The 19,784-nt window shown below is 40.4% G+C and overlaps 1 protein-coding gene across 1 annotated transcript in view; it reads left to right on the top strand.

The window, feature by feature from the left end:
- The first annotated feature begins 7,610 nt into the window (after positions 1 to 7,610).
- The window catches only part of SLC1A3 (solute carrier family 1 member 3), a 74,928-nt gene continuing 62,754 nt past the window's right edge, over positions 7,611 to 19,784 (top strand). Inside the window, exons 1-2 of the mRNA XM_006185135.3 lie at positions 7,611 to 7,723; positions 9,339 to 9,610. Coding sequence (XP_006185197.1) covers positions 9,430 to 9,610 — 181 coding nt within the window. The 5' untranslated portion in view covers positions 7,611 to 7,723; positions 9,339 to 9,429. The remainder of the gene's footprint in view (positions 7,724 to 9,338; positions 9,611 to 19,784) is intronic.

Raw genomic sequence — 19,784 nt, forward strand, 5'->3', positions numbered from 1 at the left:
AAGAATGCAATTTTTTTTAAAAAAGAGTAATTACTTTATAACAATGCTGTCCAATAGAAAGACAATGAAGTCACATATATAATTTTAAATTTTCTATTAGCTACATTTAAAGAAGCAAAGAGAAAGAGGTGAAATTGTCCTTCATATATTTTTAATATATTTTACTTAACCCAATATCTAAAATATTGTCATTACACATATGTAATAAATATGAATAATTATTAATGGGATACTTAACATATTTTTGGATTAAGTTTTCAAAATCCAATATATCCTTTACACTTACAGCCCATCTCAGTTTGCTACTAGCCACGTCCAAGTGCTCCCTGGCCATGTGGGACTAGTGGCTACCATATTGGACAACACAGCTTTATCACATGGGATTTGGAAATAACTGCCTCATAAATGAATCACATCATACCAGGCTTTCACTGAAAAATGTGTCTCTGAAAATGGTCAGGGCTGGAAGTGTGAACACCGGGGTCTGGTGCTGACTTTGACATTCACTTGGTTGACTCTGGGCAAACCATTACTTGGGCTGTGTTTCATTTTCCCCATCTGAGCTGGGGCTTAGCAGCTAAGTCACCAGGCCATAAAAAATATGACAAGTCCCTCAGTCCAATCCGTCTCATCAACACCCACCCTCTCCCCTACCCCAGTCCTGGGCCTGAGCCCTGAAAAACATACCCCCACACATCTTACCTCTTTTGAATTAAGTAAAACAAGTCATGTCTCTATAAGATTTATTAGTTGAGGCATCACTAACACTGTGGGGTCATTAGAGTTTACTTTATGTCTTTTGTCTTTTCCTCCGAGGTTATCCCAGCTTATGTTACTCTTAGAATCTGAGTACTTTGACTTACCTGATCCTGTCATATCAATATGCTGCCCTGGGAACCCACTCAGGGTCCAGGTGCTGGTGGTGGAGACAAGGCAGGGGAAGCCAGAGGCAGGGCAAATTTAGTGGCTCTGAGCATCCTACCCCTACATTTGGTTTATCCTTGATCATCATATTGCCGTTTGTTTCATCATGAGATTTTATTTGAACAAAGGGTTTGTCACATGACAAAATTAATACAATTTAGAAATGAGTTTGATGTCCTTTGTTCAAGGGCAAACAATCCACAGACTGGGGGAGAACAGTGCCTCCCAAGCAGTGGACCACCCATCCCGAGGGATTCTGGGCAAGAGTGAGTTTACAGAGCTTTAGGAGAGGTCACCCTGAAACAGGGCATGATTGGCCAGAAGGCCATTATAAGGCTAGCAGGTCCCATCCTCTAACGGGAGGTAAGCTAGCTGAAGCTGAGTTGGAGGTTTGTAGTTGGTGTATGTTAGGTTTCCATGGGCAGGCTGACTCAGGTTTAAATTTGTGATATGGGCTGATATATGAACTAACTTCATCCATTTAAAAAATGTTGGAAACTCAGCTCCTGTCTCACCTTTTCTTTGGAGGGGAGGATCACAGTATTTGCCCAAGACCCCAGCCTCAGTGTATTTTTTCTCCAGTGCTGTATTAGCTCCCTTAGTTTCACCTGTTGATATTAAGAGATTTTTGAAGAACTTAACGAACTCATGCAACTCTGATAAAAACACTCTTTTACAATTGAGGTCTGTCGACAGGAGTGAACTGGTCACCCTGGGTGAATTTCATTTCAACAGATGTGATGTTGGGTGGGGAGGCAGCAGGGTGCAGGAGGAGGCTTGGCTTTGCCACTTCTGTGACCCAGAGGTGAACTGCCTCCTGAGGCCACAGCAGGTCCCCTGCCCAGCCAACGACAGAAAATTGGTAGCATTTTGGAGGCTTTTTTTCCTGGTCTATCGCTTTAGAATCAATCTTTTGTCATGGCATTAGCAGATGATAGACTTTGAAGCACAGCACAAATCTTGAATGTATGTTTTAAAGCATAAAATAACTTTATTTTGACCTCACTCCAAATTACTCGCACAGCATCTGATGACCAAAAATTATTTCAGTGGTTTAGATTGATCTGTGAGCAAGACCCAGACAGTTTCCACCATTCACCCTGTTTTCTCAACTCAAAGCTGCATTTTCTCTTGCTTAAAAAATTTGCATATTTTCTCAGTGCCTGTTTCTGACTCACAATAAACAATGCCCAGACCTCCTGCCAAAAAAATGTCCAAATGTGAAATAGTTGCTATAATAGTCGTTTTTGTGATGGCAACTTTGAGCTGTGTGCTTTTAAATTATAATTACTTTTTTTCCTTACAAAAGATGTGTATCTGTCTTGATTGCTGTAATTATGATTCTATACTAGCAAACACTTATAAAAGATTCATGTCATCATTGTGCTTCATAAAACCCGTGCCCTTCAGTAAGCTTCCTTTGGTGACTGTTTATATGTTTGTGTTTAATTTGTGGACAGAGAAATCTAATGACAAGCCATTAATCACTGAGTGAATATAAAAATTTGTGTCCCTTAACTAAATAGACCAAAGTGGAGAGGGCAAGCCCATTATTGGCATGACATGATTTAGAATCATAGAATGTTAATAGGGAAAGCAACTTGAGCAAAGTAATCTAGTCTAACCTCATTTTACAGATGACATTCAAAATTGGGAGAGGAGGAATATGTGGTTTAGTGATTGAAAACACAATGGGAGCAGGAATGGGGCCCCCTAAGTTCTAATCCCTGGACCTGGCACTGAGGAATCCTGGGACAAGCCAACTTGACTTCCTCATTCATCCTTGTTCTCAAGCATAATAGGGTGGAATCCATGGATTGAAGAGAGCCCTACCTGAGGAAGAGAAAAGGGAGTTACTGAGATAGGTTCTGCCCCCCCCCCACCTCCCACCCATTCCATTACAGCAGCTCCAATGGGACCTATTCTATTGTAATGATTGAAAAAGGAATCCATTGGCTTCCCCCACCCACCACCTTTTAACGTTGATGTTTACTGATGTCTTTTCTCCAAGTTTTAGGATTGGAGATGGGTTGATATAATGTCTCATATTCTTGGTTGTGTTGTATCCATTTATTCAGGCAGTGACCCTTAACTGAGCACCTTTTGTCCTGGTGACTGGGTATGCAGTTATAAATGCAGGCTCTGCTCTCAAAGAGCCACAGTCTAGAAAGGGAAGGTTCCAGAACAGGGTGGTAATCACTCTGGAAATTTAAGCCCAGGGTGCCTTGAGAGCACACAGGAGGGGCAGTCAACCCTGTCAGGAATTGGAGGAGGAGGAGAGGGAAGGGGAGTTTAGGATTGACTTTCCAGAAGAAATAACAGATGGCACACCTTTCTTTTAATGTTCTTTTCTTTTCTCTCTGTCTTAATAAAAGCTACCGGGGACTTCTCTGGAAAAAGATGAGAAACCAAAGTTCAGAGAACTGTTAAGAACTCTTGTCACTCACTGACTGTAATCCTGTGAAAATTGCTTAATCCCTATGAAACTCCATGTCAACATCTGGATCTACAGGACTGGTAATGATAGGATGTACCTCAAAGCACTGTCACAAGATCAAATTAGATCATGTGTGTACAAGTGTTTGTAAAACTATAAAGCCCTATAATAACATTGACTATCGTCATTGCCAACACTCTGCCGAAAACTGTAATTCCAACTAACCTACCCAATCTTTCCCAACTACACTAAGATTCTCGTCCTTCAGAGGTTTGACTCATGTTGAACAACTGGGAAAAGAGCCATTTCTCAATGTGAGTCATAATTAATAGCAATAACACTTGTGAAATCTTCATTAAAAAGCAGATCCTCTTCAGTTTAGGATGGAGAAAATGTGTTAAATTTCTTTCAACCAGCATTATGGCCAACTCTTAGCTCACTGGTCATAGAATGGTTGGTATGATCTCTCACTACCTGTGGATTTCATGAGGTGGTTCCTGTTCTTCTTCCCTCTTATGTTGGAGTTTCCTAGGCTTCTACCCTTGCTCAGACTGCTTCTTAAACCCCTTCAGAGGTCAAAACATTAGAATGTGCTGAAGGAACATGCTGGTAACTAAAAGGAGAGAAGAGGGCGGGCACAGTGACCTGGAGAGGAAGCACCTTTAGTGGAAGTGGTCTCAACTCCATGCCAACCTAGCCCTTGAAGGGCCTCAATATTGTGAAGTTGTCTGTATTGTTCAGTGGCATCTTTTTTTTTTTTTAAATATACTGAGCAATCCCAGTTGCTAAATGCTTCTCTTCCCCCTCAGCTTCCTAACTCAAGTCTTGTTCCCTTAAAGAATTTACATCAACCTAAAACTAAAATCACTCCTCTGCTTAAGTCCTGTGCCTCCCTCTTGCCTAGGGATAGAGTTCAAGTTCTTTAATTTGGTGTTTTGGGCCCTCTGTACATATGGTGTACAGCCAGGCATGTCCCCTCTAAGGAGCTCTGTCTCGTAGGGAAACTTGGTAAACAGGCTCCAGCACAGAGTTCCCGTAATTGTCTGTGGGGCTCTCCCATTGCCCGCAACATCGTAATTACAGGTGTGTTTGTGGGCTCCTTGAGGAAAGGGACTGGTATTCAGAGCACAGTACTAGTTCAAGGTTTCTTGAATAAGTGGATATGATAAAGCTTAATAGGTTCACTTTTACAGTTGGGTTTTTCAGGCTTCATATAGGCTTGAGATAAACCCAATCAGCTAAGAATCTAACTAACCAGAATTCACTACCAGTTTTTTGTTGTTTTGCTTTTTACATTCAAACCTAAGGAAAGAATTTAAGACAAAATGAAAGCCCAACTTCCGGAAGTGCCACTTCTACTCCTACTATGTCTAGTACTTTCACTTGGGTCAAGTCGAGTCCCCTCCATTGTCTGAAGATTCTAAAATTTCCAAAGTGTAGAAGGAAAATTGACATTCCTTCTGATGATCCTAAAATGCATGCTATTTAAACAAGGAATGACGAAATCTCCCATGAAATTAAAAATTAAAGTGGAAAATATTCCATAAAGGTTAATAGGGTTTCTAACCATTTTCTTCCTCAGTTTCGGGAATTCCCTTATCTCGAATGCTGAAATCTGACTGTTCTGTTCTATGTTACAGCACTTACTTGTTAATCATGAGCCCTCATGCTTCAAACTAATGAATGGGAGCAGTGCATTTAAGGATAAGTTGGACTTGGTTGTTTCTTGTGATAGTGAGATTCCCTGCCCTATTCCACCAAAATGAATTTACCCACAACCTACTTTCTAATAGGTGTTCAAAGAAAATCTTGAGAAGTTTTTCAAAAGGAGCAGCATTTGCTGCATCTTTTTTTTTTTTTTGTTTTAAACTCTAGAATACCAAAATTAACATGATTTCCTGGCTCTGTGTTTCCTACCCAGAGTAGTTTTAAATGAAATACAGCATATAGAGACTTGTTCATAATTTCCTGCTCTTTCACTGATTTAATATTTCTAGGAAAGAAAACAAATGTTTTAATGCCTGAGGGTCTTATTTATAAAATAGAGGAAAAGGAAGAAACATGTGTTGAGTAAAGCCAGGTTGTCCTGAGGGCATGATTGCTACAGCTTTCCAAAAGAGAAAGTGATACTTAAAAAAAGTAATTTCCCAATATTTCCCCCAGACTAAAACCTTGCAATGCAGATGAACTCTGAACCGAGACTCTTTGCATCTCATTTTCTCATTAGGTTTTTATTACAGCCAACAAAACTTTCAAAGGTGAATTACTTCCCTTCTCAAGGGTTCACTAGACTCCCATAATGTCTGTGCAAATTAAAATAGTGAAATGGTTTTTAACTAAGCTTTGGGGATTAGGAAAAAGGAAAAAGGAAGGAGCACTAGGGCCTTCTCATCCCTCTGCTAACCAAAGTGTGGTTTTTCCAGTCCTTTTTCTTTCCTATTAAAAAACAGAAATGCCACTTGCCTTGAAACTCCACTTAAAATCATATAAAGAGTTCTCTTTTAAGTTCTCTTGACATACAAGTCACTTCCACAAGAAATGTAGACAAATTAGTCTTAAACCCAAGGCTCAGAGAGGACGCAGTGTAGTAAACAAATGCTTTAAACTGTCATGGTATTGAGACATGACATCTGCTCCGTGTACCTAGGCCAGAAGCACCAACATAAAAACTAGCGATTTTGTTTTAACACAAAAGGTTGAAAAATGTTTTGCTTAATACCCTTATATTATGCCACTCATTTATAGGAGCTATTTAATGTTCACTATGTATCAGACATAAGACTGGATCTTGCCCTCAGAGAACTTACAATTTAGTTGGGAAGCCAAAGGTTAAGATTTTTTTTTAAAAAGGAGTAGTAGGAGACAATGTGATTAAGTGTTAAACAATGTGATACAGATGCTAAGTGACCTGGGAGATTAGAGGAAGAGAAAGATTACTGAAGGTTGGGACTGTCAAGAGCATATATTTTCAGTAAACTCTCAAAATGACGCCAAATGTAAAAGTTGCTATAATGGCTGCTAATTTATAATTTTAAAGCATTTACATGATTCACCATTGCTTTCTAACTAGTAGCTGTTCAAAAAGGTATATGGAACAGTTGAACATAAAAGGAGATACATCTTTAGAATCTCCCTGGATTTGCTAATGAGGGGAAAAGACAGACGTACTTTTCTGTTGGAAAACAGACACAAGAATTAAGGAGATTTTGAATAGGGAATATGAGATTTAACAAACAGAAATACAGAACTCTAGCTGTAATTTTTGGTCTGGGTTTTTGTTTCCATTAAACATTTTTCTTTATAAATTCTAAGTTTTGAATTGAGTCAGGCTCAAAAAAATTTTTTTTTAACTTTTAAAAATCTATTTTCACAATCTATTGTCCTTAAGAAAAGTGTACACGAGGTAGAAGTTATAGTCTCAAGGCAATGAGAATTTTCTAATTCCTAAAAATGATGAGGTGGGAGGGGGTGTGGGAGACATTTAGCCTCCTTTGAAATTGAGGCATCTGTCTGCACAGTAACTTGTCTTTTGAAATTACGAAACTTCAAGCGTGCATTTATAATCTCGGTCTTAAAATGCTTTTTATAAGTAGTTTAGCAAAGATCCTGGTCTCTTTGTGTTTCTTACCTTTTTTAGTCTTTGCAATGCAGACAGTTTGAGCTAAATTAGATTTGTTATAATAGAGTTTAAACTGCTATCATAGAGACATGTCTCATCTTGTATTTTGAATAAGTTTAGAAAAGTTTAGAGAATTGTAGTAAGCAATTTTTTCTCCGTACTTGATTGTGTCCTGGGTCTTCCCAAGAAATGTCAGTTATTTCCCCAATTCTAAAAAGAGGGACTCTTTCGTAACAGTTGTACAACCAGGCAAAAGAGCACACTCTCGTGTTTCCTTAAGGGGAGGAAACTTGTGATAATGTGAGATAATTAAATTTAGCTTTAGAAAAGTCTTCTTGGAAACCTTCTAATCAAGACTTCAGCTTTCTGAGTGTGTGTGCGCTTTATTTGTCAATTCTTCCTGGTCCCCGTATTGCATTTCTAATGAAAGTGAACTGACCAAGCGGGTAAGTGGTCTAAGAAGCAAAACAAAGCCAGCAAACAGGCTTCTAGTGCGCCAAGATTAATCAATATTCCAGAAACCTCGGGCTTCCCCCCTCCTTTCCTGTGGTGTTTTCGTTTTTCCCCACTCCCCTTTCCCGGGCGCAGACTCCTCCCCTTTTCTTAAGTTGCCCTGATAGTAATTTGCAGTTTCAGAGCACATGCACGCCTCGCTCGCTGCGTTTGGTTGCTCCGCTCTACCTGCTGAGAATTCACCTTGTCATTGCCTGGGGTATCTTCCACCCGTTACAAAATCAGAAAAGGTAAGTCTAACGTCCTGTATTCTTGCGGGGCTTAATTCCTCATTCCGTTTCTCTGCCGGTTGATCCTGTTTCCCAAGCAGAGGAGTAGCGAGAGTAAAAGCTAGCCATTTTGGTAGATTAAGTCCACGTTAGTAATTTAATGCAATGAGCGGCGTGGTGTCTATTTATGCTGTGTCCTCTCTTAATTTGGAGTTGAGTCATTCAGGGTGGATTGGGGGCAGACTGTGGCTCCAGCTCTAGAAAAGAATCAAGGCTGAGCTGGTCTGTTTAAAAGTGACTGGTAAAGGGAATCAGAGATTAGTAGAAGAAAAGAAAATCTGATCTCTCGCGTCTCCCCTTTTTTTGCTTCTCCCTAAACTTTTCATCTGCTGTGAAGCCTTAAACAAGTTGTAGGTCTTAGTATCACTGACCCCAACTTGCAATTTTATTTAAAAGTCAAAACTGTTAAGACAAATCTTTTTCTCTCCGCTCTTGGATTTGCCAAAAGCTCCCGAGGAGTCCCCTGCTTTCTGGTTACCTCCCCCACGGACGCACACGCTGGCTGTTCGCGTGGCCAGATACACAAGTCTACAGGCAGGACTAATTTTTACTTGGATTTATCATGGGAAAGATTATGGATTCGAAATCTTGTAAAAACAGCAGGAGGAATCCCTTGATCTTTCAAAACAGCTGATTTCCACCCAGGAGAGATTTACTTAGAGATCTTTGAATAACCTAGGAGCACTTTAAAGAAACTAGAAACCACACACTGTAATGTTTGGAATGAAAATTGGATTCGGCTCATCTGTTCTCGAAATCTTAAATTTTAAAATACTGAGAAGTCGCTGAGAGTTTCCTCAGAAGACTCCAGCATGTGTACCACAAAGGCAAATGCTACTTTGTACTTCTATTTGCGACAGAAATGAAAATGAACTATGATTTCAGATAATACACAAATGTGCCCAACCCACTTTGCTTATTTCACACACAAAAAATTTAGAAGTTATTATGTGAAATAGTCAGAAGTATTTCCCAAGTCCTGTGGGTAGTTCTGTTCCTTTCATAAGCATATTTACTGGTTGATATTATCAGGGTTTTTTTTTTTTTTCCTTAATGAAGAAAATAGTTCCTTTATTATATATAACAGAAAGCTCTGACTGTGAAATCTCAATATCTTAATTCATTTTATTGACCTGGTTATGCCTTTGCCATGTATACGACAGAAGCCATTAAGTAATTATTGAGCACTTCCTGTGCATTCAGTTCAATTGGATATTTATTAAGGATGCACACGGTGCAAACAGAGCGCTCGGCTAGGTTCTGGGGGATTCAGTGGGGGTGGGGGTGCCCCGCGACACCCAGCTTTGATGAACCCTTTTATAGCTTTTCTGGAGAGGGAAAGACACATTTTTTAAAATGTTAACACAACCTTCTGCTCCTATTCTGAATTTATGCACATGTCTCACACGTGATCGAGGAAAGGATGCACAGTCTAGCCTTGAGACCTGGCACTGCGGCTCTCCAGCCCTCGATTCCTGTTGAGATGATGCGGTTTGGCAACAGCTTCCCCTGCAGTGGGGCAGCCCTGATTTCTCACCCCTGGATGCTGTAATGCTCCTCTTTCTCTCCCGTCTAGTTGGGTTCTTTAACACCAAAGACGACTGGCTTTCTGGGGCTGATTCTGTGACACTGAAGTGTGAAGAAGAGACACTCTAGAGAAGTAAAATATGACTAAAAACAATGGAGAAGAGGCCAGGTTGGGAGGCAGGATGGAGAGATTCCAGCAAGGAGTCCGCAAACGCACACTCTTGGCCAAGAAGAAAGTGCAGAACATCACAAAGGAGGATGTTAAAAGTTACCTATTTCGGAATGCTTTTGTGCTGCTCACTGTCACCGCAGTCATTGTGGGTAAGTCATTTTATAACAACCAAAAAAAAAAAAAAAAAACTGGATCTTGTTTCTGTGGGGCCTCTGATTGTCTGGGAATATTATCAGATGAACTGCTTGTAGATATTCAGAATGACAGCCCAGGCTTTTCTCTGAATTTGTAAGTTTTTTTTCCATTAAATGAATGACTGTTTGGAACAATATATGTAAGCACATGGGGATCCAAAAGAAGCATCATTAGGCATTCTGCAAATCAATGAATTGTGTGGAGAAGGAAAATAAATGTTTTTGCAGCTCAATAATAGGATAAAAGAGGATAATTGAATCATTAGGCCTGAGTAGTTAAATAACAATAAAAACAAGCAAGATTTGGCCAAAATATGATGATTATACAATGTCACTTTCACTTAAAACTAATTTACACAATTAGTACACCCAAAATGAGACGCAGGCCCCTAACAGTAATTATATTCTAACTGGTGCTGACTTGAAGCTGAGTATCAACACTTGGATGTAGATGTCTGCGCACTCTCTCATCCAGTGACAGGAGAAGGTAAACTGGGGAAAATGTGAACCCAGACCTCTCATTCATTGCCTCTAAGCGCCTGTCATAAAGGGCTATACCTTTTTGGAACCATTTCGGCCTCTTGCTAATTTAGCATTGTTGACAGCAGTCTGTCCAAATAAAACATGGTTTTGTTTGATTTATTGTCATCTAAAGTTACAGTTCATTACTTGTGGGTGGCATTAATCCTTCTTTAAAATATAGCTGAAAAAAACGACTTGCTTGGAATTTTTGACTGAACCAACATAGAAATCCTTAGGCTGGTAAACAAATAAGCCAATGCCATGTTGTAAAAAAAAATAAAATGTGCTATAATTGAAATTTCTATTAATCTGCCACAAAAAAAAAAGACATTTGTATACAGATTTAATCTCTACCTTGGAGTTCGCCAAGACCTCCATCAAATATGATAGGTAATGACAATAAAAACTAAGAAAATTCTGTAGTAAATACTATTATAATTTTATTTTAATAAATAGGATTCTTAGATTTCAGACAAATAGGAATACAGTAGAAGAGTAGTTTGTCACAAGACTTTAGATATATTCTGTTTCAACCTCTTTGGCTCCTTTTAGTAATTATTGGTGATGAATGACTTTTCAATTAGCTTTAGAGATGTTCGAAGAGAAAGTGTCCTGATTGACTCAGAGAAGTAATGGCTTTCTTTAGGAGGTGCCCTGGTTTGAATACCTTCCTGGAAGAAGTATTTCAGTATGTTTCATTGTTTTGGAACTTGATGTAAAATGCGATACTCTCACCTCATTTTTTGTTTCAATTACAAAGATTGTCAAGCCAAGCAATAGCCTAATAGTGAACGTTTATGTAATACTACGGCTACTTTCTGGGTGTTTGCATATATTAGCTCACTTAATCCTTAAACAAGCTATGAAGGCAGTGGGTAGGTATGATTACTCTCTTCATTTTGTAGTTGAGGAAACTGAGCATGGAAAGATTAAGCAATTTGTCTGAAGTCATGCAGCTGGTAAATGCTAGAGCTGGAAGTCAAACTCAGGCTGTCTCGTTCCAGAGGCCATTCTCTTAACCACTCTGCCATCCTACCTCTGCTCTCTTGACTAGTTGACATCCTCTGAGAGAGGCCAGGAAGAAAAATGCTGCTATGCCTTGGTAGAGGCCAATTACTAAGCAATGTTAGATGCATGCACACAGCATTGTCATTTTGCTGTATGATTTACCCAGTTAAACTCAGCAGAAACGTGTAATTCTCCTACAAATGATTAAGCCACATCCCTCTCATCCATTTAACAAATACCCATTTATTTCGCAACCTTATACATATAATAGAGCTCAGTGATACTGGAGTATGTTTGGAAAGATGCAGAGACGCTTATTCAAAATGGTGTTCTAAACATAAGAGTTCAATTTCTAGGACAGAAATGTTTCAGTTGAAGAATAGAGAAATGGAAAGTGATAAAACTTGAACATGGAAAGCAGATGATGGAGAAGGAAGTTCCTAAGTGATTACAAAGAAATAACATCTCTAATAGAAGGAGATAATGCCAGGATTTAAGAGTCCGTTTTCTCTATGAGTTCTGGGATCGTTTCCTGGCCCAATGAGGACTTCCTAAGATTTGTGAGAACTGTGATGAGTTGGCTAAGCTGGGGTAGATAAATTGGCAGGAGGCCCTCAGGGTTGGCTTTACTAATGGAAACTGAGGAGGTAGAAGTAACAAGAAGAAGGCACTAACAAAGAAACCAATAAAAAGAGCTCATTGACAGTCAGAGAGACCACTGAGTCTACACCAAATACTTGGAATCGCAATTTAGTAGCAAATAGATTAAGGAGAGTGGGAAGAACCGTTCAGTTATCTCTTGGTGCCTCTTACATTGAGGGCCCAGTGAAAACAAAGACTCATTTAGCTTGTTACTGGGTACCATGTTTACATCAACCCTAAAAGAAATAATGGGGAAAGCGTATGTCTGGATATCAGCTCTCTAATTTATTTGCCTCAGCATAAGGAAAAACTAGAAAGATGCTAGGAAGGAAGAAGAAAATAGTTGTTTTCACCAAAGATGAGATGAGAAGAAAGAACTATAGCTATTACAAAATTTTCAGTTTCTTAACTTTTGATTACTTTTACTTAAAAAGACTGAAAAAAATGTATATATTGGGGTGAATTTTTTTGTTAAATCAGTTTTCTTTGTCTTTTTGAAATAAAATAAGCATGCAGTTAGTATGTGAAAGAAGGAACTAGAAAAATATAGAAGAGGAGTAGAGACATGTGTATCCATATTTTCAAAATAAAGCACAGAATTGCAAATATTTCAGTACCAATTTCTCCATGAACACAGGCATAGAATCATGTGTGCAATGTGATGTTGTTTCTATGCTATGACATTTCTAATGTCATTTCTAAGCAACATCAAAGTCTGAAAGCACTAGGCTGCAAAGCCAGTGTAACAGGAGCAGGTTAACAACCTGGGAGAAGGAGTGCCAAGTCCTAAGTCCCTTTAAGATGGGTCATCACTAAAGCACTAGATGAAGTGTCTTCCGGGGCTACTGCAGACATCTGTCTGACAAAAACCACACTGAGAAGAGTGGTTGCTGTCTTTCTTCCTCCAGGAAGCACTTTCTCATGTCAAACTGTGGTAAGTTGTGTTAGAGTGACCTCAGACATCTCACTGAGAGAAAGGAAAACCCTTTGTCACATTCAAGTTACAGAATGACACTCTTCCCATGTCCAGGGAATGAATAGCACAAATGAAAATGAAATCTCAGTTCAAAGAATTATGAAGAAATGGATCGTAAGATCAGCTTCAAGGGGAGGGAATCTGTAAATAGAATTGTATAGAGGTAGGTGGTGGCTTTACCTAAGGGAGTTTGCAAACACAGCGACTAACACCTTTCTCTGCTATTGGTCTTGACACACACACACACACACACACACACACATACACACACAAAGTTAATGTTTAGGTTGTTCTTAATATGGCTTAGAAAGACACTGGTGACTTTTCAGGAAAGAAAACATACTGACTGAATGTGTGAAAAGCATTTCTCACCATTCCCTAGTACTCTTCGGCAATAAATTTAAATCACACTGAAATTCAACTTGACTGGATGACATCTCTAAAAAGATACACAAGAAACTGGTTGTTGTGACTGCCTGTTGGCGTAAGAGCTGGTGTCTGGGGGTGGGATGGAAGGAATATTACTTTCCTCTAAGTAACTTATTACATAGTTCAAATGCATTTTACCACATTCACATATTACCCATTGTTATCTATTATCTGCTAAATAAATAAGTTATTATTTTTTAAAGATTCAAGGGAGAGGAGGGTATAGCTCAGTGGTAAAGTGTGTGCTTAGCTCGCACCAGGTCCGGGGTTCCATCGCCAGTACTTACTCTAAAAATAATAAATAAACCTAATTACCACCCCCCAAAAATTTTTTTAAAAATATTCAATGCTATTCAGCAATTTAACAAATATCGGATGTTGTGTATCTGACCCTGTTCTATGCAGTGGGCAGTCTCTGCTCTCGGATCATTTAGTAGGAGAGATGGATGAAATAATGAGATGACAAAGAAATACATGAGGTTCAGAGGTGGTAACAGGAAAGTTTGTAACATCTTTTTAAATGAGACTGTTGCGTATACTGTTCTATATCAGATATGATGTCTTCCTGCATTGGCACTTTAGAGGTTCTACATTCTTATTAACAACCACTTTAGGATCCCTAGCTGTACCATGTGAAAAAGCTTTTTAAGTGTGGCTTTTGGTGAAGGATAGATCTGGACTCATGTGCCAGTTGTGTTTAATCGCCATATGACCCTAAAGAAGGTGTTTAATTGCTCTGAGCTTCAGTTTCCTCATCTATTGTTACATGTGTGATATACATTTGTGAACACTGACATGGTGCCAAGCAGTGCTGTAAGTAATGTTATATGTAATTAGCTTTATTTAATCCTCACAACAAGCCAGAGAGGGAGCTATTTTTATTCTCATTTTATAGATCAGGAAACTGAAGCTCAGATACTTTATCCCACAGCTGATGATTTTGATCGAGATTCAAATCCAACCTTCCAGCTCCAAGGTCATACTCTTATCCACCACAGTATTCTGGGTGCTGGCCCCTGCTCTCAGGAAATGCCCATTCTCATTACAGCAGTTAGCTAATGATGTGAACTGACACGTCAATAGGAGGGGTGGAAAGGAGAGGTTGAATTGAGAACTCATTACAAGGGTCACTCCTGAGTCCTGGTGACTGATTGCATGTGAGTTGACAGAGAAGATGGACTGCAGGCCAGTGGTCCAATTTCTGACTTGGGTAACCAAGTGGTGATGATGCCACCAGGAAAGGTAGACCACAGGAAGCAGATGGGGACCGGGGCCTAATAAGTTCCATCTTGGATGTGTGGAGTTGGAGATACGGTTGCCGCTGCAGTGGAGAAAGTGCAAGAGGTTCAACGTAAACAGATTTGGAAGGTAGTCTTACCATCCCCAGATGCAATGAGGACAGCTTCTGCCTTTGAATGTAAATGAATAACGATCAAAGAATCAGGTTAAGTGAGTCTATTCCCAGAGCAGTATTAAGTCTAGGGCTCTTCTTTATGACTAGAAGCAATCATCTCCCAGAACTGCAGCGGCGGTGTTCTGAGCCTCGGACACGTAACGCAATATCTAGCAGAGTCAGTTAGCTCAGCCAGACAGGCTCATCAGTGCGGGTAACTATCAGCTGCTGCACCGAAGTCACCGCTGGTGGGACCAAATGAGCCAACTGCTCGAGTCAGTGTGGTGCCCACGCCGGCATCTTTCAGCTTCCCAAGCGGCGGGCATCTCCACACAGGTTGAACAATGGGAATCCTGAATGGTGAACAGGTTTCCGGGTTCAGATTTATAGTGTCTTCAACACTCCCTGGAAATCAGGAGAGGGAGCTCAGGAAGCTGGGGGAGGGTGGCTCCCAAGGCAGGCCTTGCCCCGGTGTTATCAGAGCCCAGCTATCTGTTGTCACTCACAGAGGGTCCCCAGGCAGAGGACTGGGAGGGCGGAAAGAGGCCTTCAGAGCTGAGGGGCATTTGGGTTCATGATGCCTTGCTCTGGAGAACTGACACAGTGGGCAGGGGTAAGGACTAGAGTCTGATTTTTCTCTGCTTCTTCTCTCCCCCAGAGGGGCAGAACTACAAACAAATTGTCAGAGACAGCCATAGCAAATCCCTGACCTGTGTTAGACCCCAGCCCTCTCTCCCACCCCCTCCACAAGCCGCCTCCTATCCTGGGGATGTAGTCCAGTGCGGGGTAGGGAAGCGGATTGGAGCCACGGATCCCGGAGTCAGACACTTAGGTTTATGTCCCAGTTCTGGCAAGGAGCCTCTGTTTCTTCATGTGTAAAATAGAACAATCACAACACCTCTCAGCCAAGATTTATATCCAAGTTCTGCCGCTTACGACCATGTAACCTTAAATAATGTCCTTAAATGCTTGGCAAGTAAAATGTCCATAGAATCTGTAAACCCTTCATCTTTGGCTTCTGCCTGTGCTATGGCATCCAGGGGAAATACACACAGGTTGGATGATGCTGATGTGCCAGACACCTGAGACCCAGAGATGAGGGAGGACCGGGGCAGGAAGGGGAGAAGATGGTCACCTGGTTTAGGTCTAGAAGAGGCTTCAATTTCCTTGGCTGGAGAAGAAAGCCAGGAGAATTTTTGGGAGAGACTTAATAGTTGTAAAGGGCTTGGAGAGGCAGAGATGAAAGCCTCGGGATAAGGAACACCATCATTATCTGTCCCTTACCTACTTGCCTCCTGGGCGGGAGCAAAAAGCAATCCCCAGACGGCATTACCACAACACCGACCTCTCAGTGCAGGGAGCGCCTCACAGCAGTTGTCTCTCTGGAAAATGGGAAGCTGCTGAGGAAACGTTTTCCATAAATGTTTTAACATACCCAGTAGTGTATTTTTGTTCATACCACTTGGGACCATTCAGAGAGTTCACCACCTCCCTGGTTTTTCCGTTTTCCCAGCGTTTTGGTGTCTATTGCTCATAAACTGTCACCCCCATCAGGGTGGGGGCCAGCGAGATAAGTGGTTCTAGAAACTTGGGGAAAATGTTACTGGTTTCTAACAGAGATGGTAAAGGTTACTTGGAAGTAGGGGTTAGCAGGTTTAATGCGCTGAGATTATCTCTGGATTTTATTTTGCTCCTGTTTTCTCATTTAATAAAAATAAGCAGGCAATTTCAAATTTGTTTCTCTTTCAAGTAAGTAATCAAGTAAGCAGGTGCGTTCAGAACAATTACCTGCAATAATAGCACCTTCCATTGTTGCAGTGTTCCACTTTACAAAGCACTTGTCCCCTTGCGCTCTGCTCTGTAGCAATGCAAGTCCGTGGCTAGTTCATCCCCCCTTCTGGTTAGCATCTGTGAATGTCTGGAACACAGCTGAGAAAGCACTGAGAGGCTAACAGTGCTGCTTACAGACCCAGCTCTGCCATCAGCTCCCTTTATGATTTAAGACAAATCTCTGGACTTCATATTGCCTCATCAGCAAAGTGTATTTGGACTAATGTCTGCTTCCAACTCCAAAATTCTATTAAAGTCTAAATTGCCTTCTTCTAAAGTCGAATATATGGAATATGATACACAAGTGTCTTCTTTGCAGTCGAAGATGCTGTACAATTGCAAGGACCTTTTCCCCCATATTCACAATCTCCCAACCCGTAATCAGTCTCTCTAATCTAACAAGCAGCTGCCTTCTGCTTTGAATTCTTGATGACCTTCACGTTCCTGACCCTGGGTGTGATGACCAATGTTTCTTAAGCAATGTTGCAGGACACAAGTGAGGCACACCTCTGCGGGAGCTACTTCTGCCCTCCCATCTTCTGCTCACCTCTCATAAATCAGAGGATGAAAATTGCGGGCCGTTGTTTTTGCTACAGAGTAAACAAGGTTGTGGAAAGCCTACACTATTTGGAAGAGGCAGCTGGAATTTAAGCACTGTCTTTTCCAAGCCGTACATTCCAGGTGTTCGAGTTCTTGATATTTATGGAAAACTAGGGCGCCATCATTCATCAAGTATTTGGCCTGGCAACTACGTGAGCTGTGTCAGTGCTGTGAGATGTGGAAACACAGAGCACGTCAGTGCACAGAGGTTAGCCATTGTGCTCACTGAGGATAAAAATTAGGAAGTTTATGTCAAGCTTTAGTGCTATCAAAATGGCCCAGAGCTTCTTTCCCTAGACCAAGAATATTCTCAGCACTATGGCCAGTCAACAGGTGTGTTCAGGTGGTCTTGGAACCGAAAAGAGAGGAATAAAACCCCCAAAACCAGATGAAGGAAGAGATACCCTTGCTGAGTCAAGATATAAGGTGGGGGAAAGGCCCTCCTTTTTCTCTGTGTTTCTTATCAGAGATTTGAAGGTAAATTTAGGAGCAGTGAGTTGAAAGGTACACTTAAGTTCTGAATTTCAAGACTGAGCTCCTGTCTCCCGAGAGGACAACTTCATTCTTCTTGTCCCGAAAGAGACTTTTCCAGTTCTCCAATAGTGATTCCAGGCCACAAACGGCTGCTGCTTCCCAGAGAGAAAACAGTGGGCTATTAGTGAGAGACCGTTCTATTCAGAATCTTGTAAGACGAAGCTCATTTGTCCCTAATGAGAGTAAAGATGGACAATTGCTGCCCTTCTCTCTTCAGTGACACATTGCATCACTGGAAATTCCATCTTTAAAGTAAGTCAAGCGAAACCCCAGGGCTACATGTGCCTGCCACTGTCTTAAGTGTGTTGAGTGTGAAGGAAATTACATCTTTTAAGAGACTGCCTATGAGCCAAGTTGTTTTTTTATTACGTATTTATTTTTGTCTCCTTAGATTTGCTTTTTTAAGGCAAATGAAGTAGCCCGGTACACAGAGCTGAGACTCAGTAAACTTGCCAGGGCTTTGCAAGGTCTGGCATCAGGAAGCTTTACACAACATTGTGATGGATGCAGAGAGAGCCTACCTTAGCCGAGGGGTGTACTCTGTGGGTTTTCAGCTTTGGTATCCCTGTAACTCCGAGGGCTAATTGGAGCAGCACATGAGCCTATAATGACTGTGTTCAGAGTTTTTTTAGATTTACCTCCTTGTCTCCAGAAAAAGAGGCATTTGGTCAGAAAGTGACCCACTCACTAGAAATCTGAGCAGAACTGGTGTCCCTCCTCTCCATGGCCCAAATTAAGTGAACTCATTGTTAAAGCAAATTAAAGCAGATTGAGGTGAAACCAACCCAGACCCAAAATGACTTTTTAGAAAGATCCAGGCATCTAGCAAAAAAGATGGAAAATAGAATTCAGTCAGATTTTTTAAAATTGTGGGCCATTTCTGTCTGTGTGTTTGTTATCCTACTTATGGACTAAATCTACTTGTCCAAAGTCAAAAAGGACAAAAGGATATAAAAGGAAAGTGTCCGACCCACCCAGGTCTCCCAGGGTTCAGTTTACATCGTTATCAGTTTCTTCTGTGCCTTTGGAGATATTTTGCGAGTATAAAAATAAATTAACATTTATTCTCTTTTTTTTTTTTTTTTGCAATTTTCACTTTACAATATTCCTGGAGTTTATCGTTCCTTCCTGGCACATGAAGAGCCTGCTCATTTTCTCTTGGGGATGCATTGTATGGGGGTACTATAATTTATTTAAGCATTTCCCAACTGATGGACGACAACCTGTTTCCAACAACCTGTTTCCAGTCCTTCGATACCATTTTTCAAATGGGCATAGTGAATAATCTTGGATAAAAGTTATTTCACCCTGGTAAGACATATCTGTGGGATACATCCCTAGAAGTGAAATTGATGAGACTATGGGTATATATTTTCATGATTTTGATTATTACCACTAATTTGTATCCCATAGAGGTTGTAGCAATTTACTCTCCCAAACTGTGAGATTTAAAAGAGAGTTTGCCCCAGTACTGCTACTGCCACAGGTAAAGATGAGTGGACTTTGCAGTTTGTGTGGCTAGCAAGTGAATGACACAGTTTGCACAGAGGGAGCCTGGAAAATTTAAAATGTTTCGTTTCCTGCTCACTCACAGCTATATATATATAATATATTATATATATAAAAATATATTTTATTGTTTAAATAATATATTATATATAATAAATAATTAATATATAATAAATTTATATATATATATATATATATATATATATATATATATATATATCCAGAAGGGAAGGCAACAGATTCTGGTGTTTTTAGTTAATATTTCTAAAGTAAAAAGAAATATATATATACAACTGAATCACTATGCTGTACACCAGAAACTAACACAACATTATAAATTAACTAAAAATAAATAAATAAAATAGAAGATGCTTTAAATGACAATGGATTGGACATGTAAAAAGCCTGCATGATTATTTATCAATTAGATTACCATTTTAAGAAGAAAGCACCAGGCTTTTCAGAACTCTGGGGTTCTTCTGATACAGTCGTCTCTCGGTGTTGCCCACCACGCGGAGGGGAGTCTGCATCAGCACCCTGCTCGATCTTCAGTCACCCAGGGCTAATTATCTGGGCACCGCTGGTGGAGCAAGGCTGGAACAGGTATTTCCCACCTCCAGCAACAGGAAATACCAAAGGACAAAAGAATGAGCCAAGCCAGGGCCCAAATCTCTGAAGGATGTGGG

This window comes from Camelus ferus, chromosome 3 (assembly GCF_009834535.1).
Source record: "Camelus ferus isolate YT-003-E chromosome 3, BCGSAC_Cfer_1.0, whole genome shotgun sequence".
NCBI lineage: Eukaryota > Metazoa > Chordata > Mammalia > Artiodactyla > Camelidae > Camelus > Camelus ferus.